Source organism: Meles meles, chromosome 19 (assembly GCF_922984935.1).
Source record: "Meles meles chromosome 19, mMelMel3.1 paternal haplotype, whole genome shotgun sequence".
Taxonomy (NCBI): Eukaryota; Metazoa; Chordata; class Mammalia; order Carnivora; family Mustelidae; genus Meles; species Meles meles.
In genome coordinates, this window is record NC_060084.1 from 1,662,964 (window position 1) to 1,684,846 (window position 21,883).

General features: G+C 55.3%; 1 protein-coding gene across 3 annotated transcripts in view; it reads left to right on the top strand.

Annotated features, from left to right (window-relative positions):
* KLHDC4 (kelch domain containing 4) overlaps window positions 1-21,883 on the top strand; it is a 48,052-nt gene that overhangs the window by 12,498 nt on the left and 13,671 nt on the right. For all 3 annotated transcript variants that reach the window (XM_045988574.1, XM_045988575.1, XM_045988576.1), the window contains one exon: window positions 5,838-5,974. In XM_045988574.1, coding sequence (XP_045844530.1) covers window positions 5,838-5,974 — 137 coding nt within the window. The remainder of the gene's footprint in view (window positions 1-5,837; window positions 5,975-21,883) is intronic.

Genomic DNA, 21,883 nt, shown 5'->3' on the forward strand with positions numbered 1-21,883 from the left:
ATAGGAGAGTTGAAGCAGGACCCCGCCGAGCAGGGAGCCCGATATGGGGCTCAATCTCAGGACCCTGAGGTCATGACCTGAGCCGAAGGCAGAGGCTTAATGACTGAGCCCCCCAGCCGCCCCTTCTTTTCTAATACAAGCATTTAAAGGTATATGTTTCCCTCTAGGTGGTGCTTTCGCTGCCTCCCACAGATTCTGTGCATTTTATCATTCAGATTGAAGTGATCTGATTTGCTTGTGGACGTCTTATTTGACCCATGCATTACAGTCCTTAGAAGTGTGTTAATTTACGAATACTTGGGGATCTGCTGGCTTTGTTTTTGCTATTATTTCTAATGCTGTGGCAGTCAGAGAGCACTGTATGATCTCAAACCTTTTAAAATTTTTGAGACCTAAGCTTTGGCCTAACACATCTGTCTTGGTCCGTCCTCGGTGTGTGTTGGAGAGGAAGGTGCTGTCTCCCGTGGTTGGGTGCGGGGTCCTGCTAGGCTGGCTGATGGCGTTTGCCCCCTCCCTGCCATCACTGCCTGGTCCCTGCCACTCTGCTGACATGTCCTTTGTCTGCTCTCGGCACAGCCAGCTCGTGCTTCTTAGGATTACCGTTCCGTGGCCTGTGTTTTCGTCCGTTATGTCCGTTTGTGTCTGTTCATCCAAAGTGCGTCTCTTCAACAGCCTTGTCGTTGGGTCCTGCCTTTTCCTCTGTGTGACCGTTGTTGTTTAACTGGTGTATTTGCCTATTTCGTTCATTCATTTGTTCACTTGTAAGTCGGCCTCACACCGGGCCTGAGCTTGGGCTTGAGACCTGAGCTGAAGTCAGGAGTCAGACACTTACTGACCGAGCCCCCGGTGCCCCCTCTGTCGTGTTGCTGTGGCCATCAGCGTGGCCGTCGGTAACGTCTTCGGTATTGCTCCTCGTTCTCTGTCATGTCATCTGTCCTGTGCTCCTTTTTCGCTTTTTCCCTGTTTCTTTTGGCTTAGCTGTATTTTAATACCCCCTTTTCTGTCAGCTTATGACCTGTCCCTCATCTCTGCGGTCGTGCTTGTTCCCGGGTTTGTGGTGCACGTCTTTAACCTAGCCCCGTCCGCCTCCGGAGGCTGCTGCTGCTTTCTGCGAACCGGGAGAGCGTCGCGCTGGAACGCCCGCGTCTTCTCCTGTGCTCTGAGCGCCACATGGCGTCGCTGGTTTTGCTTTGGGCCGTTACTGAGAACTCTTGAAACGAGAGACACATGTATCAGTATCGGTTTGCTCATTTGCTGTTTCTGGGACACTTTGCTCCTCCCTTTTCGTCTGGGACGCTCCCGTTCAGCCCGCGGCTCCTTTTCCGTTGCTTGCAGCACAGGTCTGCGGACGTCCATGTTCTTTAGCCTTTTTCTAAGTGGAATGTCTTCATTTTACTTTGGTTTTACGCGATACACATGCTAGAGACAGAATTCTAGACTGAGAGCCCTGAGAGATGTTCCGTTCTCTGGCTTCCATCACTCCCAGGAGAGGTTACTGGTCATTTTTATCTTTGCTCTCCCGTATCTAACGTGTCTGTTGCCTCTCTAAGGCTGCTTAAATGATTTTCTCTTTGCTGTTGGCATTTTAGCAGCTGGGTTTTGAGGTCCCTCGTGATGTTCTGGGGGTCTGGTGAGGTGTACGTTAGGCTGCTTCACACTGTCCAATAGTCAGTGAGTCTGTTCCTTCTGGCAGCCTTTTCTTTTTGGCTTCATTTTGGGTGGTGCTTGTTGCCCATCCCAGTGGATGTGCCGTGAACTTGCGCAGCTTTCGTTTCACAAATGGTGTTTTTCACCGAGAGGGTGTTTGGTTTTGATGACCTTTCCCATGTCTGTTTGTTCTGTTCATTTTTCCTTTAAATCCTTGGGCGTATTTATAACTGTTCTGCGTCCTCGTGTACTCGTTATCTCATCTCGCTTCTGGGCCTCTTTCTGCTCTGACTTTTCTTCTCACGGGTCGCGTTTCCTCCTAGGAGCGTGTGGTCAGCTGCTGGTCGGACGCCCGCCGGCGGTCTGGGTTTTGTCCTCCTGTCGGTGAAGGACGAGGGCGGTCCTGGCCCGCGGTTCTTTTCACCCGCAGATCGCCGTGATCTTTTGAGGCTGTCGCTCTGGCTGGCCCGGCTCCGGGTTGTGGCCTTTCCGGGGTCTCCACTGGATGCCCTGGAGTTCAGTGACATGTCTCGCTCTGTCTGGTTGGAACTTGCTGGGCCCCGAGCCCCTGGTGAGCTCAGGCTATTCGCAGGTGTTCAGCTTTGCCCGCGGCTGTTTGCCCGGCCGCCTGTGGTGCAGCTTGGGTTGGAAGGCCCCAGTGGGGTCCCCGTGGGGATTCGCAGCGTGCTGTCTCCCCAGCTCCCTGCCCTGCAGACCAGCAGCCCTCAGCATCCCCGAACTCTGACCTGTGTCTCCTTGGCTCAGGAAGACCACCTGCCTGGTGGGCTGCTTTCCCTGCGGCAGGTGCAGAAAGCGCCCCCAAGTCGACGTGCTCGTCCTGCCCCATCGCGGACCCTCGGGAGCACGGCCTGCCCCTCCTCTCGCCTGGTTACAGCTGCTTCGTGGATGGTCCCGCGCTCCCCTTGCCGATGGGGCGGGGGAGTGGGAGTGCTCCGCGGCGCGGCGGTCTGTCGGGTTAGAAGGGCGGGTTTAACACTTGGGTCGTCAGAGCTGTAGCCCGTTCTGGGCTGTGTGTGAGCTCTCCTCTTGGTGCTCACGGCCTTCGAGGAGTGGCTTGAATGAGACTCCGAGGTCAGTGACCAGAGCCCACCTCCGTGCAGCCTCCAGGGTGCCCACTGGGCTGGGCCTGCCGTCACGGGCGAGTGGGGGATGCGACGTGAAAGACCGCGCGCTACTTGCCTGGACTTTGACTTCATTTTTTTTCAGAGTGACAAGAAAAAGTGAGGCGCCTGGCTGGCTCAGTCGACTAAGTGTCTGACTCTTAGTTTTGGCACATGTCATGATCCTTGAGGTCGTGGGATCGAGCCCCTCGTTGGGCTCTGCCGTTGGTGGGGTCTGCTTGGGACTTTTTCCCTCTGCCCCATGTGCACACACGCTTTCTCAGGTAGATCGTTTATTTATTAGCCTGCCATGCGTTACTTGTTTCGGGGGCGCAGGTCTGTGATTCACCAGTCTCACGCAGCTCGTGGCGCTCCCCAAAGTCCCTCTCCCCCAGCAGCCCTCAGTTTGTGTCCTGAGACCCAGAGTGTCTCATGGTTCGTCTCCCTCTTCGGTTTCCTCTCGTTTCATTTTCCCTCCCTTCCCCTGTGACCCTCTGTCTTGGTTCTCAGACTCCCCATATCAGTGTCAAATAGATCTTTTACAAAGTAGCTTGAAAAACGTACCGCGTAAGTCATAAAGATTCATTGTGAAAAAATGAAAAGAATTAAAAAGCAGGGTAAGTCCCTCGTCCATGTTTGCGTCTCTCGTCTAAACACGTGACTTGGGGCAGCTGGTGGCTCAGTTGGTGGCGTGTCGGCCTGGAGCTCAGGGCCCGGTCCCGGGTCGCGAAATCGAGTCCTGCGTCGGGCGCCTTGCTCCGTGGGGACCCGCGGGCTGTGCACTGTTGTCACGTGCAGCCTGCGGACCCGCGGACCCGCTAACTCCGAAAACTGTCAGATTCGGGCCTCAGCGGATCAGGACGTCTGCGGAAATGACTCGAAACGGCAGTGTCTTCCCCGCACATGTGCTGCTGTTTCAGTGTGAGGAAGCGGGCTCGTCTCCTCACAGGGTGGTCCTCTGTGCGGAGATGGGTGCCGTGTGGCCCCAACTGCGTCAGCAGGACTCCCCAGTTAGCGCAGGGCCACAGTGGCTTGGTGACGGGGCCACAGCTCTGCGGCGTCCTGAAGTGGCTCCGTGTGCTGCCGCAGGAGCTCTGGGGTGCTCCGCGGGTGCCCGGGACAGAGTCTGCTGGGAGCCGCTGCCCCACCCGGCCAGTGAGCGCTTTCTTTCCGGACCTAGTCCCCCCGCCGCACCGCCTGCCACGGTGGCCCCTGCTTCGGAGCTCCCGGGCCAGAACCCCCTGGTGTGACGGACGCTCCTGTGGTGTTGACGTCGTGGCCGGGTGCCCCTGGTTGGTGATCGCAGGAGACCGGCCCGGCCTCCGCTCTGCCACAGCGCAGGTCTGCAGGGTGCGTGCGCAGCCTGCTTCTGTGAGGTCGTGCCCTGGCCACACCGTTTGCAGATCGGCGCACCGCACCCTGCAGTCAGCCGGGCCACCGCGGGCCTTGGGACCGCGCCGCCTCTCCGGCGGAGTGTCATCGGACTAGAGCTCAGGGGAACGGGACTCCCCGTCACTGGGTGGCTACTGGGGGTGGCTGTCGCGGGTTCACGGGGTCGTGGTCGATGGCACGTGGCCTGCAGCAAGCTCCCGGAGAGGCCCGGCGTTCTGAGGTGAGGCGCGGCGGAGGGGGCAGGGTGTCCCCAGGGCGAGAAGGGGGCGCGGGCTCTGGGCTTCTGGGCAGTGGCTTCTGGTGTCATTCGTAGCGCGTGTCCGTCTGCACCGAAGCTTATGTCGGAGAGAGGTCTGCTCCCCCGCCAGCACATCCAGCCAGAGCTCCAAAGCCCTGGACCACGTCGTCCAGAGACGGCCTTTAAAACCCTCCGAACCGGTGTGTGTTTGCAACCGTACAGGTCGTTTTCCAGGGAGTAGCGTTGACAGTTATTTTAGCTGCCTGGAGCACGTGCCCATCCACGTAGAGTCCCTTTGCTGGAAGCCCTGAAGACTTGGCCTGGCTTTGACACATGCTTTCTAATCACATGATCGGACTGGCTTTTTGCGCTCTCGTGGGCGAGCCAGGACAGTGATCCCGGTCTGCCGTGGGCCGAGTGTGTGCTTTCCTGCTGGTATTTCTGGGTGCTGGGTATTCTCTGTCGTCATTGAGGTGGTGACCTCGGGCATGTGAGTGACCAGAGCCTGGAGTCCCCGTCCTCACTCTGCTCTCCCCTCAGCCAGGCGTGTGGGTCTGTGAGATGTGCCCAGGGACCGCGGCTCTGAGAGCTTGGTCTCTGCTAAGCCCAACCATGCTTTTTTTTTTTCTTTTAAAGATTTTATTTATTTGTTTGAAAGAAAGCAAGTGGGGGAGAGAGAGAGAGGGAGAGGGAGCAGAAGTGGGGAGAGGGAGAAGCCGGGAGCCCAGTGTGGGCCTCCGTCCCAGGACCCGGGACTGCGACCCTAGCCATAGGCAGACGCTTCCCTGATGGGGCGGCCCAGACGCCCCAGCCCAGTGACACTTTGAAACAGGCCCTCGTCGGTCTTCAGGTGTGCCGTCACACTCTCCCCTCGCTCCGTCCTCTCCCGGGCCCACGGCTGTGCGGCTGCCGAGCCTCTGGGATGTGCGGTCCCAAGGGCACCGTTGTCCCCTCTCTCGCTTGCCTTTGCTGTCGTGTGTCTGTCCCTTAGAGGTACGTGTCGGTAAGCGGTGGGCGTCCCACGCGTGTTTGGCTGTCGGTGGGGCTGTAGATGCTCGTGGCACATAGCTGGGAAGGGGTTAATGCGTGCGGCCCGGCAGCTTCGGGATCCGGACTCGAGAAGAAGGTCCTCTGTCTGCTCACGTTAGAGCTCTCGTGAGCGTCCGACGCTGCTGGATCGGCTTGAACCGGGCCTGGGCTTGCCTGCGTCCGTTTTGCCTCCTAGGAATTCCGGGATGTGCGGCGGGTGTTGGACTGCGGAGGATCTGCCGAATGCGGGATTTTTGAGGCCTCTTGTCCTCAGACCAGGGGAGGATGACTGCTGAGCGTGGGTGCTGGCTGCGGCCACCGTGTGTGGTGCTCTGGGGCGTCCTGGGGACGCGGACCAGGCTGAGAGCTGCATGGCAGCCCTGACCTCTCTCTCTCTCTCTCTCTTCCAGGCTGTGGTGCTTCCTCAGGGCGGAGGACAGCTGTGGATATTTGGAGGGGAGTTTGCGTCTCCTGACGGAGAGCAGTTCTATCACTACAAGGATCTCTGGGTGCTGCACTTAGCCACCAAGACCTGGGAGCAAGTAAGGTAAAGTGCCGGGTAGTGAGCCTGACCTCCAGGCCTGGCTCCGGTCCTGTGCCGGCATTCTGCGTTCACGGGGATGCGGCCGAAGCTCTTGGAATTCCGGGGTTCCGAGGAGCATGATTGCAGAGCCGTGAGCTGATGACTGAAGGCAGGCAAGAGCTCGCCTTTTTCTCTGGAGGCTTCTCGGAGAAGCCCGGCCTGGCAATAGCTCCCTGACCACCTGACTTTGTTGAAGGCATCGCTGGGCTCGCTGGGGCAGCTCAGTATCCCTGCTTGCTCTCCTGTGTGCCCTCTGCGGCACGTCTGGAATGCAGTCCCCTCCCGGGATGTCTGTGGATCCCCTTGGAGGCAGCGCTGGGTGTCCGCCTGCTGGCAGTGGACTGTGGTCGTCCCTACAAGGGACTGGTCTTCTTAGGTCTGGTGGACCTAGATGTAGCGGAGCTGGGACGAGGGGAGGAAGGCCAGGGAGAGAGCGTCCTTGCTGCTCTTCAGTAAACCAGGCTCCGCGGTCGTTGCCGTTGGATTTCTGCCCTGTCGGGGACGTTGATAGTGGGTTTGTCGCATCTGGACTGCACGTTCACCGCCGGTCAGAGCTGCACGTCGGCAGGATGACAGATGGAAAGTAGGGTTCGTTGGCTTTATTCTTCGGTGTCGGGGGTCATGTGCCCCATGGCTGGGGCCACGCACAGCACGATCCCCGGGCCCTGTCTGTGCTGTCACAGCCGCGGACCCGAGCTTCCTCGCATGCCGGAGCAGGCGGCCGGATTGCAGAGTTCAGTCATGGGGCAGCACCCTTTTCGGGGCCTGGGACTTGGATGGGAAGGGAGCCCCACTCCCCGGAGGCGGCGGCAGGTGGTGTGAGGAGGCTGCCGACGCCGGGCTGTGCAGGCCTGCTCTGACCGGCTCTGGGCCTGGGCTGGTAGCTCAGTGGAGGCTGCTGTGTGCCGGGAGGGCGCGTGTGGCCCTGGGTCAGCGAAGCTGCTGCCGGGGTTCGAGATCGTCTTACCGAAGTGGGAACAGGGGAGCCTTGTGAGTGCTGCCGAGGACCGACGTCCTTTCCCGTCCCCTCGCTCGCTCTGGGAGACGTTCATCGCCTAGGCGGGCACAGGGTTCAGTCACGTTGGTATCGAAAGTGGTTTTGTCGTGCCCGTGTGGAAACTGGTCATTTGTGCTCAGTTTAAAGCGTCTTCAGGCCCAGGGCGTGCGCCCGTGTTCCTCGTGCCGGGCTCAGTTGTTACCGCTCATCTGTCTGTCTGCGGGGAATTGATTCAAGGTATTTTCTTTGCTTTTTTATCAGTTTGAGTAGCTTTTTGTCCGTAATTCTTGGGTGGGTGAGGGGCGGTGCTCAGCTCCACAAGAGCGTGCGGCCCCCTTGGCGGGCTCCGCGGGGCTGGGGCTGGTGGCGGCTGCGGGGCGGTCCTCAGCTGCTTGGCCGGGCGCGCGTTTTCTCGTGGCCTTCAGACCTGCCTGCTTCCGCGGTGTGGACTGTGGGTGTGGAACACGGAAGCGGGGGCACTGGGGACGCATGGCCCCTCGGGGATGTGCCCTTTGAGGGGCTCGCTGTGGCCACTGTGTCCCAGCCAGCCCGGGACAGCCTCCCTCGCCTCCGTGTGACCCGGCTGTCAGCGCCAGCACGTGGCACGGCGTTCGCGGCTCATGTCCTGCGCGGGACGTCGTCTCCGCGGCACAGGTCCCCGCGGTTCGGAGGCTCACTGATCGCGATGCCAGAGTTCACGGAAAGCCTGTCGTAGAGCGCGTTAGAAGCTGACGGAACTGCACGGTGCGTCCCGCTGGCGTTCTTCACCCGTGCTCGTCCGGGGGGCGCGGCGGGCCTGGAACAGGCCGAGCTGCTCTGTTTTACCTTGTGCCTGAGTTCGTCCAGCCTTCCTCCTGGGTCAGGGCCCCGGGTCTGGCGGGTGAGTGTCGCGCGAGCTGTCCGACAGGCCACGGGGGAGTGTGCCCCTGACTAGGAGCTCCGGCCTGCGAGGCAGGAGAGGGAGGGTTCTGTCCCCAGCCCTGCTTCCGATTCTGTGTGCCACGAGCTTCTGAACGAGCGGCTGGATTTCTGTGTTTTGCTGCTTCACGCGTTTATCGTTGAGCTGTTTTCTGTCTTGAGTGGCTGACGAGAAGCAGAAAGTCCTAAGTGGCGTTCGGGAGGCATTAGGTGATGGCCATTGTCCACGTCCGTGTCCTTGATGTCTCGCATGCTGTGTCATCTCGGGCACTGAGCTCTGCCTTCCTGTAACGCTTGGGGCTCTGACCGCCCGCAGGCCTTCTCCCGCCCCGCCTGCCCCAGAGGTGATGCTGAGATGAGGGGGAAGTGCTGCCCCTGCCCCCGCCTCTCCTGCCCTCCCGGCTTCCCACAGCCCTCCGTGGGGGGCGGGGGGCGGGCAGATCTGCAGAAGGGTTTCCCCCTGCTCCAGAAGCCACGAGAGCTGCCTCACGTGACCCTGGGACCCGTTGGTTTTGTAGGGGAGATGGTGCCACGAGGACACGGAGGGCGGGGACCGGCAGGGAGAGGGGCATGAGCGCGTGTTCCCACGGAGTCTGTCGAGGAGCGAGCCCAGAGCCCCACGCGGCTCCCACGCGGCTCGGGGGAGACTGCGCAGGGGTGATGGCAGGCCGGCCGCAGACGAAGGCAGGCGCCGCGCGGGGTTGGGGAGGCGGGCGAGCAGGACGACCCCCCAGCCAGGATGTCGAAGCATGTGTCAGCCCAGTGCGGCTTTACACGGGCCTCTGCCCCAAGTGCATTTCTAGGAACGTACGTTAGAGAAATACTCGCTCTCGGTCCGTACAGAGATCTGTACCAAAAACCATGCGGGGAGGAATCCGTGCCTGAGAACAAAGCCCGAGCGTGTACACACGCGTGTGCCCACCAGGAGAGCCGTGCTGCGCCAGCCGGGTCTGTGCCTGTCCGCGATCGCGCTGTCTTCGTCCCTGCCACCGTCCGGGGTGTTCTGAGAGCCGGAGGGTTTTGCTCATTTACTGAAAACCTTGCTTTGCTGTGTATTTTTTCATATGAATTCCAGAATCAGTTTTTCAGGTGGTATTTTAACCAATTCCAGCAGAATTTTGATTGGCTTCTTTTGCTTGTAGCCTACACGTCGGGGAGTGGACCTCTTTCCGACGCTGTCTTCTCCACCGGGAGCCTCGCACTTCTCTCCAGTTAGGGTTATGCCTCGCCCGTCCGTAAGATTTGAGCCACCCAGGAGGAGAACCGCGGAGCCAGAGGCCAGCCGTGTCCCTGGGATTCTCCCCTCGCATCTGTTCCTGCAGAGACTTGAGCCACGCTCCGTCCTTGCCGGGAGGACGCCTGTCCCTGGCGCTGAGCTGGCGCTCCGTGTTCTGGTTGGCTGGTCTCTGGGCCCCTTCCTTCTGTGCAGCAGCTCCTAGATGGTGGGCGGTGGCCCTGTAAGTCATTTCCCCTTCTCACTTGGACTTGGGGAGGGCTCCCTAGAGAATGGTTGTGGTGTCCCAGCAGGAGTCCGTGGTGGTGTGGCTGGGAGACCTGTGGCCCAGAGCTGAGGTCACATCTCTGTTCGCGCTTCTCGGGCTCTTACCTCCCTGCCCGCCTCTGGTTCAGAGCACGTTTCAAATGGGGCTCAGGAACGGGCCCTTCACGGAAGCCCTCCCCGCCCCACTCAGTGATCCTGACGGAGGCGGGCCTCGGCCACAGCTGGGCCGTGGGCCTTGGTGACTGGCAGGTTAGTGCTTATTTAGGGCCCTGCTCGAGGACGTGAACACGGAGCACGTCAGCTGCCCTTTCCGAAGTAAGAAAACTTGGGTGAAATTCCTTAGCTCCTTTTTTTTTTTTTTTAAGATTTTATTTACTTATTTGAGATGTAGAGGGAGCACGAGCAGGTGAAGGGGCAGAGAGAGAGGGAGAAGCAGGCTCTCCGCTGAGCAAGGAGCCAGACGTGGGACTTGAGCCCACAACCCTGGCTGGGATCATGACCTGAGCCGAAGGCAGACGCCCAACTGACTGACCACCCAGGTGCCCAATTCCTTAGCTCCTTTAGCAGTAAAACGGACCAGCTAGTGTTTCTGTAACGTGTAGCTTACGGCAGACCGCGAGCACCCCACGGCCTGATTGCTGGATCCCGGCTGGGCTGCACACACTTGCCGTGGCCGCCTCAGAGAGCCTCAGAGAGACTCTGCTGAGTCCCCGGGGGCCGAGGCGTTGCTCCAGGACTGGGACTGGGCTGTTCCCGCCCAGGCACAGTGGCTGCCGTGGAGAGGGGACTCCTGGTGGCCATGTGGCCTCTGTAATCTTGTCTTCTCATCTCAGAGAAAGGCGAGGAGATTCAGTCAAAATGCAGACTGAGTTCCCCTTTCCCAGGGAAGGCCTCTGAGGCCAGCAGAACCCACATCGCTCGGAAGGCGCAGGCAGAGCCCGCGGCGAGTTCAGCGTGCCTTCTGCCCAGGATTCGGCCCGCTGCTCTGTTCATTTCTCGGTCCACTCCTGTGAGCTTTTTGGTTGAGGAGGCTTCCGGAGAAAGGTCAAGGCCAGCTTCAGCTGTATTAAATCAGCATGTAGCGTGTATCGAACCCCTTTCCTGGCTTTCAAGCAGGTTTTCCCAGTGGGAGGGCAGGGTGGATTCCCTCTCGCTGGCCGACGACTTCTGACGGCTCTGAGACGGCAGGTGTGCCCGCGCATCCCTGCGTGCACGGGCTGGTCTGGAGAAAGGGCCTTTGGGGAAACAAGTTCAGCTTGTTCGGGAGAAGAGTCGGGGCCTGCAGACGGTGGTCAGGGAAGAGCCGCTGTGCCGAGGTCTGCAGTCAGGTCACCGGACAGGGCACCTCGGTCGGCCAGTGCCTGCATGTTTCCTTGTCTCACGGCCGTGCTGTGCCGCGGACACCCAGGCCTGGAGTCCCATCCCACCACACGCCTGGTTCTGCCAGCAGAGGCTGCGGGGCCTGAGCGGGTGCAGCCAGGGCCCCGAGTGCTGTCTGTACCGGTTGTGGGGGCGCTGCCAGGAACCACCTCTGCAGCTGCCGCCTGCTAGAGGACGGCCCCTCCGCGTGCTGCTGCTGGCTGCAAAGGGACCGAATGCCAGCTCGGTTTTTGGGAAAGTGCCATTTTAAAAATTACACTTGGATGAATTTACATAGTTCTGTGCAGCTCGATGAAATCCGTGAAAGCAAACACACCTCTGTGCTTAGGTCCGGAAAAGCGTGTTATCGCTGTGCCCGAAGCCCCTGGGCGGCCCGGAGCGCAGGGAGGGAGTCTTGCCTCTCCTGGTTGTTCCTGAGCGTCGTTGCTGGGAGCCCGGTCCGCATGGCTTGCGGCAGTAGCAGGCTCCCTCGGAGCTCTGCAGCGCTCTCCTGCGGACACAGGACACTGCGTGGGTGCTGGGCGGGCGTCGGGAAGTCACCGGGCTCTGGTAGGCGCAGAGGGGTCTGCCGTCCGCATTCCCGCACATGTTGCTGGGACGCGCGACCGTGTGTTTCTATTGGGTGTGTCGGAGCCGAGTGAGGTGCGGGGTCCTGAGGCTCGTGCACGTTCAGCTGCGGCCCACGCTGGCGCACGGATCTGCGCGCCACGGTGCCGGTTCGCTCGGCAGCCCCGTGGCCGTCCGTGGCTGCTTCTTTCGCACCCTGAACACCGAGTGGACTCAGCTGTCTTTTCGGGTCTTCCCTGCCTCCCGTTCACGTCGCTAGCAGCAGACGTCCGCTCGACCTCATGACGGTGCGAGAGGAGAAGATGGCAGGGTGGCTGACCTCAGGAAGGCCCGCATCAGGTGGCGGCCTCAGGGGCGTGTGTGACCCGCTTTCCCAGATGTTTTGAGATTTCCTTCAGTCTCTGTCTTCCCCGGGGGACGCCTGCACACCTGCTCTGCCCCCGAACAGAATTGTCATCCTCTTGTAAGGTGGGCATGCCCACGGCGGGTCACCAAGGGGACAGAGATTTCGGCTTCCCTTTTCTATTTATTTCTGAATCTGGGGCCACCCCAGCAGTTACCTGTGACTCGAAACCCAGAGGAAGGCCGGGCTACTTAGAGCTCTGTGCGTTCAGATGTCAGTCGTGCGCCGGGAGGTCGCCCTTTCACAAAGTACGGCTCCGAGAGTCGTGCTGCGGTCGCCACCAGCTCACGCAGAGCAGAGAAGCTCCGCTCCCATTACCACGCCCCCCGGTCAGCCCTCATCTGCCCTCTGTCTGTGCGTCTGCCTCTCTCAGTCTTTCGTATGACCACAGGCCTGCAGCTGCTGGGCTCTTGCGACCGACTTTCCCTGCGCATAGTCTCTAAAGCCCAATCTGTATCAGTAGTTGGTGCCTTTTTTTAAAATTTAATTTTAATTTAAATTTTTTTTAAAGATTTTATTCATTTATTTGACAGAGAGAGATCACAAGTAGGCAGAGAGGCAGGCAGAGAGAGAGGAGGAAGCAGGCTCCCTACTGAGCAGAGAGCCTGATGCGGGGCTCGATCCCAGGACCCTGAGATCATGACCTGAGCCGAAGGCAGAGGCTTAACCCACTGAGCCACCCAGGCGCCCCCCCCCCTTTTTTAAAAAGATTTTATTTATTTATTTGACAGAGATCACAAGTAGGCAGAGAGACAGGCAGTGGTGGGGGGGAGCAGCAGACTCCCCACCGAGCAGAGAGCCCAATGTGGGGCTTGATCTCAGGACCCTGAGATCATGACCTGAATCAAAGGCAGAGGGTTTAACTCACTGAGCCCCCCAGGCGCCCCAGTTGGTGCTTTTTTATGACCAAATAATATTCCATTGCACAGAAGACCACATTGCGCCCATCCGTTCGTTCGTGGCAGACGTTTGGGCTGTGTGTACTTTTCCGTCTTGCGAGTAATGCTGCCAGGAACATTCGTGTACGCCTCAGGCACTTCTGTGTGCATCCGAGCACTTAGTAGATGAGCAAGAAAAATGGTTGAATGAAAAAATACACAGAAACGTGTGTGTGCACATTTTCTCTTGATTTGCGAAAGGCACGCACATTGGTCGTCAGCCCTCCTTAGCGTGTGTAAGTGAATGCTGCGCCTGAGACACGTGGGCACCCTAGGAAAGGAAGTGAGCACACACGTCGCCTGCTTTCTGGGGTCTGCCGGGAGCTTTGAGCTTGCGTCTGCGTGCTCTCCAGCCTCCGTTGCAGCTGGCTGTGAGCCTGGCACCTGAACTGGGAGCAGGAGTGCGTGTAGACCCCCCCCCCCCTCCTGCCCTGCCGGTTGGCCGTCGCTCTGGCCGTCGCTCTGGACGTGCTCGGGCAAGGAGGAGGGTCCAGCACACAGAGCGTGGGGAGTGCAGAAACTGTCCCGAGGTAAGTGCTCAGGTTTACTGGTGCATAGACTGTTCCATGCTCAGACCTCCGGCTTCGTTAGGGGCGGCTTTCTGTCTTAATTGGTGGTTGCACTTGTGTGTTCTGGGGCAGACTGTCCTTTCAGTTCTGGTTCTCCCATTGGCCAGCCTAGTGTGTTTCTTGACTTCTGGGTCTTGTTCTCCCCTATAAAATGGGATTAAGGATAGTACCTGCCCATCTGGTTGTTGTTGCGGATGTGGGCGTGCCTCCAGTAAGATAAACGCCCCAGAGATAGTGGTTTTATCAGTAAGAGTAACAGTTAAAACAAAGGTAAAACAAGGATATAGTGTCTTAGGCTGCCTGTGTTCTGGAGACCGGTACTGATTATCTGTACGATTGAATACCTCATGCTTACTTTGCCCAGAATCTGTTGATCCTTGGAAAAGTGGGGCCGGATTCCAGAGGTACATTGTTTGAAATGAAAAGGGAGATGTTCTTGTACTCTTCCGTTTCCTCCTCAGGCCATGTTATAACTATTCTTGGAGGAGGGCCTTCTTCTATTCTGAGAATGAGTCACTAGACTGAGTTCACTGTTGGGTCTCCCTGTGTGACCTTGAACCTCAGGGATTACGAGAGAAATGGTTCCTCTGCTCCCCAGACGTCTCGGGGCAGCCTGGTACGGCTGATGCTGGAGCGCAGCACTTCGTCGGTGGACACTTTAAAGGACCTCAGGGACCATTTGCCTGCCAGGTGCTGACCGCTGTTTGTGCGGGGGCCACAGAGGGGGCTGGTGCTCGTGTGTTTCCCGGAGACGTCACCGCCGGCCTCCGGAGGGCTGGGTGACGGGAGCGGCGGCTTGCCCTGTTGGATGCCATGCTGCGCGGAGCTGAGATGCGCTTGAAGGCCCTCACTCCCACAGCGCCACGCACGTGTTTTTGTGCCGCACACAGATCTGGCTGAGTAGGACGCTAATTCCCTAAGACTCCGTATGTCGGAGCGGTGGCAGCTGGAGTGTGCCTGTTGGAGATGCAGATAGAAACAGGCTTTGGGGTTGGCTTGATTTTTCTAAAGGGGTATATAGAGTCTTTTTATAGAAAAATTTTCTCTTTTTGGTTACAAAACAGTGATACTTGGCTGCTGCCAGAAAAAGGGAATTGGTGTTTCATGCCTGCCTCCCCAGAGGAGCGAGCACCCCTGGGATTCGTGGGCAGGAGGCTGATCGAGGGCCTTGGACCTGCAGCCTTCTGGCTGCCGGGCGTCCTCGGGCCATGACAGCGGACCATCAGGTTCACGTAGCATTCAGGTCTCCGCGTAACACTTTTTAAAGTAGAATCGGAAGCAGTATACTAGCTTAGTTGTTGAATGAAGATTGGTTCCCCAGGTTGTACTTTTAAAGTATCAGATGAGAAGATCTCTCAGAAGGGAGTGTTCTTGTCACCAGCATGCAAGGTGTTTTTCTTCTTACTCAGCCTCTGTCATGTGCTGCCGTGCAGGGTGGCCCATCTTCTCAGCAGCCGGCACACTGGGGACAGAGGTGGCTGCCCGCTGTTGCCACGTCCGCAGAGTGCCAGTCGAGGTCGGTGCCCGGCCACTGCAGGAATCTGGGGGCGGTGGCGTCCTGGTGGGCCCAGACCCTCCTTCAGAGCTGTGTTCATTTGGTATTTTTATCAGGAATTTGGACTTAAAAATATGCTTACTAAATTTGTGGGTGATACAAAGCTGGAAGGGAGAGCAAATAAATTGGTTGACAAAGTCAGCATCCAAAATTAACCTTTGTGGACCAAATCCAGCAAGATGAAATGGAGTGGGAGAGGTGTCCCTTGTCGGTTGCATATAAATGTAGGATTAAAAGAGTTGGCTATAAAAAGCTGCCCTTGCTCATGGAAGAGGAGGGACTTAGTGATTTGTAATGCTGGCTGGCATCAGCACGTGGTGAGGCTGCCCGAAGGCTAATGCGCAAAGGTTGGATTCACAGGGTCTGGCACGCCGGAACAGGTACGGATTACTTTTGGTTGACTTTCCCGACGAGTACGGTGTCGTTTTGAGTAACATACTCCCTGGGACGTTAATAAGCTGAGGGCCTTAGGAGAGAGAGAACACGTGGTCAAGCATTTGGGGAAAGGTGGGGAGAATGGGATTTGTTCTGGATTGGAATGGGGAAGACCCTGGGGGTCCTCTTGGCAATGTGCGATGAGGTTCTTCATCTGGAAACATTGGGCAGTTTGAACTTCGTTTTCATTCTGAGATTCTGTGTGCTGATGGTTTGTGGGTTTTTTTTTTAAGATTGATTTATTTAGGAGCACCTGGGTGGCTCAGTGGGTTAAGCCTCTGCCTTTAGCTCAGGTCATGATCTCGGGGTCTTGGGATCGAGCCCCGCGTCTGACTCTGCTCAGCAGGGAGCCTGCTTCCTCCTCTCTCTCTGCCTGCTTCTCTGCCTGCTTGTGATCTCTCTGTCAAATAAATAAAATCTTTTTTTAAAAAGATTTATTTATTTGAGAGAGCGTAGGAGCATAAGCAGGAGGGACAGAGGGAGAGGGAGAGAGAATTGCAAGCAGACCGCACGCTAAGTGTGGAGCGGGATGTGGGGCTCTGTCTCGTGACCTTGAGATCATGACCTGAGCTGAAACCAAGAGTCGGACCTTAACTGCGCCACCCAGCTGCCGCTGTTGATATATTTTTTGCGGCACCTAGTTTTGGGGGAAGCTGTGTATAATGCGCAAAAATAAGCGGAAAAGAACATGTTATATAGGAAGCGTGGTTCAGGTCGCAGCCGTCCTTTGCAGCCTGGAGCTGCTGAGGCTGTGTGGGCTGGACTGGACCGAGTCCAGCAGAGGCACCTAGAGCCCGGTTCTCAAGCACGAGTTGAGCTTGTGATCTGTAAGAGTCCAGGAAGCACACCCACGTGTCCACTCTTTTTAAAATCCGGTGGCTTTCTTGCTGTCGAGTTTTAGGAGTTCCTCGTAGGTTTTGATCCTTTCTCAGATGCGTCCTCCCAGGGTGTGGCTTCTGGTTCTCCTGTTAGCGCCTTCTGTGGAGGAGACGTTTTAGAGTTCAGCGACGTCCAGGTTGTCAGTTGTTTCACAGTTAGCTCTGTTGTCCACGCTTTGGAGGACGTAAGGTCTGTGTCTAGGCTCACGTTTTGACACGTGGCTGTCCAGCCGTTCTAGCACCGCGTGTCAGAGAGTCTTCTCCTCGCCCCATCGTGTTGCCTTTGCGCCTTTGGTAAGGACTGGTTGACTCTGTTTCTGGGCGCCTGATCCCGCGCTTTCTGCGTTCTCCGACCGGTCCGCTTACTCTGCACCAACACGACACTGTCTCGATCACGTAGCTTTATAGCAAGTCCTAAAGTCAGGTAGGTCAGTCTTCGACTCTGTTCTTGTCAATATTGTGTTGGTTATTTGGGGTCTTTTTAAAAAATATATTGTATTTATTTATTTATTTGACAGAGAGAGACCCAGCGAGAGAGGGAACACAGGCAGGGGGAGGGCTTCCCTCTGAGCAGGGAGCCTGATGCGGGGCTCCATCCCAGAACCCTGGGATCACAACCGAGCCGAAGGCAGATGCTTAATGACTGAGCCCCCCAGGCGCCCCTATTTAGGGTCTTTCACCTGTCTGTGTGAACTGTAGAATCCATTTGTCTGTACCCATAAAGCAGTTCGTGGGATTGTTGTTGAGGTTGCGTTGACTCTGTAGATCCAGGTGGGAGGAACTGGCATCGTGAGGACACTGTGTCTTCCGTACACAAATGGGGACTGTCTCTCTGTTTATTTAGGTCTTTGATTGTGTCCGTCATAGCGACGTAGTTTTCCCCGAATAGGTCTTGTAGATTTATACTAGGTATTTCATGTTGGGGGTGTTACTATAAATGGTAATTTTGTTTTTAATTTCAAATCTCACTTGTTCACTGCTGGTGTGTAGGAAAGTGGCTGACCCGTGCATTAATCTTGTTGCCTGCAGTGTCTCCATAATCACTTACTAGTTCCAGGAGTTTTTGGTTAGTTCTTTCAGATTTTATACATAGATCATGGCAATTGCAAACAAAGACAGTTTTATGTCTTTCTTCACAGTATTTATCGTTTTTATTTCCTCCCCCCCATCATATTACGAGAACTTCTAATACAACGTTGAAAGAGTTGGCAAGAGGGGACATCCCGGCCCTGTACCTAATCCTCATGGGAAAGCTTTCAGTTTTCATTATTGAGTACAATATTAGCTGCGGGTTTTGTAGATCTTTATCAAGTCCAGAAAATTCCCCTCAGTTCCTAGATTGCTGAGAGAGTTTATCCTGAATGGGTGTAAGATTTTGACAAATGCTTTTACTCCATCTATTGGTATGATCTTGTGACTTTTCTTTCTTAGTCTGTTCACGCGGTGGGTTCCGCTAATGGGTCTCAGAATGTGGAACCAGCCTCGCACGTCTGGATGGATCCCACTTGGTCACGGTGTGTGCTTCTCCTTAGACTTCCCTTGGATTCAGTTTGTCAGCATTGAGGGTTTTGTCATCTGTGTTTGTGAGAGGCGCTGATCTGTAGTCTTTTTTGTAATGTCTTTATTTGGCTTTGGTGTTAGGGTAGTGTTGGGGGATGACAGAAGCTGTGCTCTGAAAGAGATTATAGAGGATCGGTATCCTTTTTCCCTTAAATATTTGGTACAATTTACCAGTGAACCCCTCTGCATGTGGTGCTTTCCGCTTTGGAAGATTATCAATTACTAATTCAATGTCTTTAGTAGATGTAAGCCCATTCAGATTGTCTACTTGTTACGGATTTTGGTAAATTCTCTCTTTGAAGGAATTGGTCCACTTTATCCAGGTTAGCAAATTCATGGGCATAGAGTTGTTAGTAGTATTGCTTTTAAAAATCTTTTTAGTTTCCATAGGATCTGTAGTGGTGTCCCCTTTCATTTTTAATTAATAGTAATTTGTATTCTTTCTCTCTCTCTCTTTTTTTTTTTTTTAGCTTGACTAGAGGCTTATCGATATTTATTTATTTGACAGATTTTATTTATTTATTTGACAGAAAGAAATCACAAGTAGGCAGAGAGGCAGGCAGAGAGAGAGGAGGAAGCAGGTTCTCCACCAAGCAAGAGAGCCCGATGTAGGGTTCCATCCCAGGACCCTGAGATCGTGACCTGAGCCGAAGGTAGAGGCTTAACCCACTGAGCCACCCCGGAGCCCCAGGCTTATCGATTTTTATCAGGCTTTTCAAAGAATCAGCTTTTGATTTTGTTGTTCTCTATTTTTCAAATATTTCAGTATTTTCCAAAGTTTTCAAAAATACTAATTTCTGCTCTTATTCTTTTTTTTTTTTAAGATTTTATTTATTTATTTGACAGAGATCACAAGTAGGCAGAGCGGCAGGCAGAAAGAGAGGGGGAAGCAGGCTCCCCGCTGAGCAGAGAGCTCGATGCAGGGCTCAATCCGAGGACCCTGAGATCATGACCCGAGCTGAAGGCAGAGGCCCAACCCACTGAGCCACCCAGGCGCCCCTTCTGCTCTCATTCTTACTATTTCTTTTCTTCCGGTTACTTTGGGTATTTAGTTTCCTCCTCTTTTTCAAGTTTCCTGGGGTGGAAAAGTAGATTATTGACTTGAGATATATTTTCTTTTCTAATTAGTACATTTGGTCCTACAAATTTCCTTCTAAGCACTTGATTTCACTGCATCCCGCAAATTTTGATAAATTGTTTTTTCATTTTCATTTAGTTCAAAAATTCTTAAATTTTTCCTATTTTTTCTTTGACCCACATGTTATTTATAAGAATATTGTTTAACCTCTTTGTGTTTGGGACTTTTCCCAGCAATCCATTACTGGTTTCTAGTTTATTCCTACTGGTCTAAAAGCAGACAATGTCCTATTTCTGTTATTTCAGTTCATTATGGTGTGTTTTGTGGCCCAGAATGTGGTCTGTCGTGGAGAATGTTCTAAGTGAGCTTGAGAAGAATGTTTTTGGCCGTTGTTGGATGAAGTGGTCTGTGGATGTCAGTTATATCCTGCCGATTGATGGTGGGGTTGAGTTCAGCTCTGTCCTTATCGGTTTCCACTGCTGTGTCCGTTTTTAAGAGAGGGTCATAGAGTTTTCTCACCGCAACAGCAGATAAGTCTGCTTCTCTTTGCAATTCTGTTAGTTTTTGCCTCACGTAGTTGGACATTCTGTCGGTTGGCATTCTGTTGTTGGATTTGTACGTGGTAAGAACCATTCCATCTTTTTGGAGGGTTCATCCCTGTATACTTAGGTGGCGCCCGCTTAAATCCCTGGTTAATTTCCTTGCTTTGACGTCTGCTCTGTCCAAAATGTAGTTACTCTGGTTTTTCTCTGTTGGCGTGTGCAGCTTCTCCGTGTGTATACTCCTGCGTGTGTCTCCGTGTTTGGGCTCCTTGTACAGCACGTGGCTGGGGCTTGTGCTTTGATCCACTCTGGCGCTCTCTGTCCTCAAATGGTGGGTTTAGACATTGGCGCTCACTGTCACTCCCGGCAGACTGGATCACGGTCTACCGTGTTGTTGCCGTACTGTTTGTTGCCCTTGTCCTTTGTTCTTCTGTTTGTCTTTGGCTTTTTTGGGGTGTTTTTTGTGGTTTTAATTGATCATGTGGTAGGATTCCAGTTTTCTCCTTTCTTAGTATATCCTTTATACCAACATTTCTGCTGTTTTGGGTGGCTGCCCTACGGTCGGCCGTGTGCGCGTACAACTGACCCAAGTCCACCTTCAAATGACTTGGTACCACTTCGTGAGTTGTGCGGATGCATTGAGATAGCGACATAATCTTAACTCCTTCCCTGTCCCTTGTGTCATTGCTGTCCTCTCTCCCCCGAGAACAAGCTTAAGAGCACGTGTGTATAGAAGCTCCCACAGTCAGACACATCGCTGCTGCTGTCACTGGGCACCAGTTGTTATTTGTTGGGTGAAGAATCTGGAAAAGAAAACATTTTATTTTACCTTCACTTTATCCTTCCTCTGCGTGGGTTCGAGTTTCTGACGCGTGCACACACGTTCTTTCGCTCGCTCTCTCAAACTGTCGAGCATTTCTCGTGAGGCAGGTCTGTTGGCACCAAGTCCGTTAATTTTGGTTTGTCGGGGAAAGTCCTGCTTCTCCTTCGCTTGTGAAGGACGCTCTCGCAGAGCGCGGAGTCGGGTGCTGGTGGGGTTTTCTCCCACCACCGTAACTTCTCGTCCCCTGTCCTTGCTGCCCTGGTTTCTGAGCAGGAGCTGGAGCGGATTCTCATCTTTGTCTCTCTGTAGGCAAGGTGTCGTCTCCCCACCGCTTCTTTTGGGATTTTTTCCTTACCTTTGGTTTTCTATAGTTTGAAAATGACAGGCCTTGGCATCCTTTCTTGGCATTTAATCCGCTTCGTGTCCGCTGACCTGCATCGGGGTTTGATGTCAGAATTCAGTCTGGGGAACTTCTCATCGTTGCGTGTTTTTTTTCTGTTCCTCTGTCTTCTCCTTCCAGCAAGCCCATCATGCTTGTTTCACCTTTAACATAATTGCCCCACGGTCCTTGGGTCTTGTCCTCTGTTTTTCCCCAGTCTTGGTTCCCCTTGGTCTGGGGTTTTCCAGCTTTTCCTTGCTGTATCCTCTGGCTCTGGGGTTCTTAGCCGTGTCGGGCCTGCTTGCGAGCCCGTCGGAGCCATTCTGGGCAGCCTGCGTTTCTGTTAGTAGTTTCATCTCTCACATTTCTTTCTGGTTCTTTCTTAGGCTTTCCGTCTCGCTGCTTTCATTGCCTGCTTGTCCCTGCACGCCGTCTGCTTTACCCATCGCAGCCCTAAGCGTTTCATCACAGTTGCTTTAAGACCGTGTGTGGCGGTCCCAGCACCCCTGCCTGTCTGCTTCTGGTGCTTGCTCTGGACCTGCAGGCAGATTTTTGCCTCTTGCCGCGCCTCCTACGTGTCCCCTCGCTCGCGGGCTGGGATTACTGGCCGGGAGGAGGCGTGTGTGTGGGCAGGTGCGCACCTGTCCTGGGAGGAGGGCTCGGCTCCCTCCTGGAACTTCCCCAGGGCCTCTCGGTTTCTCTCCTCCCTTCGTAGGTGGGCCGGCGTGCCCAGACGGAGCTGGAGCCGGCCGTCTCCTGTCCTACGGTCCGTGCACCTCTGGTACCACTGCAGCCCCTGGTGGGCCTCGGGTCACTGCTTGCCCCCGAGGGTACAGAATGCTCGGGCGCTTCTCAGAACACTCCTGTCCCCATTCCCTGCCGCTGCCGGAAACTCGAGGGGATTGTTTGGTGGCACTTCTGTGGGAGGGCGATTGAGCCCCTCGGGTAAGTCTCCCAATATGGGGGCCCTGTGACCGGGTCCCCATGGAGCGTCCCACTCCGTGTGTGGCTGCACTGAGCCTCCTGCAGTGTGTCTGTCCAGTGTAGGCTTTCCTGACAGCGTCCGCCCGTGAGCGTCTGCTTCCAGAAGCCGGCCTTCCTGTGCTCGCCTGCGGCCTTTACTTCGGGGCCCGCGGTTCGACCTGCGGGCGAGTCAGGAAGCGTGGCGACTTTCAGTCTGTTCAGCTTCCCGCTTGCTGGGACCAAGTGGTGACTTCCAAGTCCTTTGATGCCAGACCAGAGCTCAGAGGTCCCTTCTTTCGGTTATTTATCCCATGTATTTTTATGTCGGGTTTATTGAGATAAAATCACATTCAGTAAAATGACAGCCTTTTAGCTGGACGGGTAGAG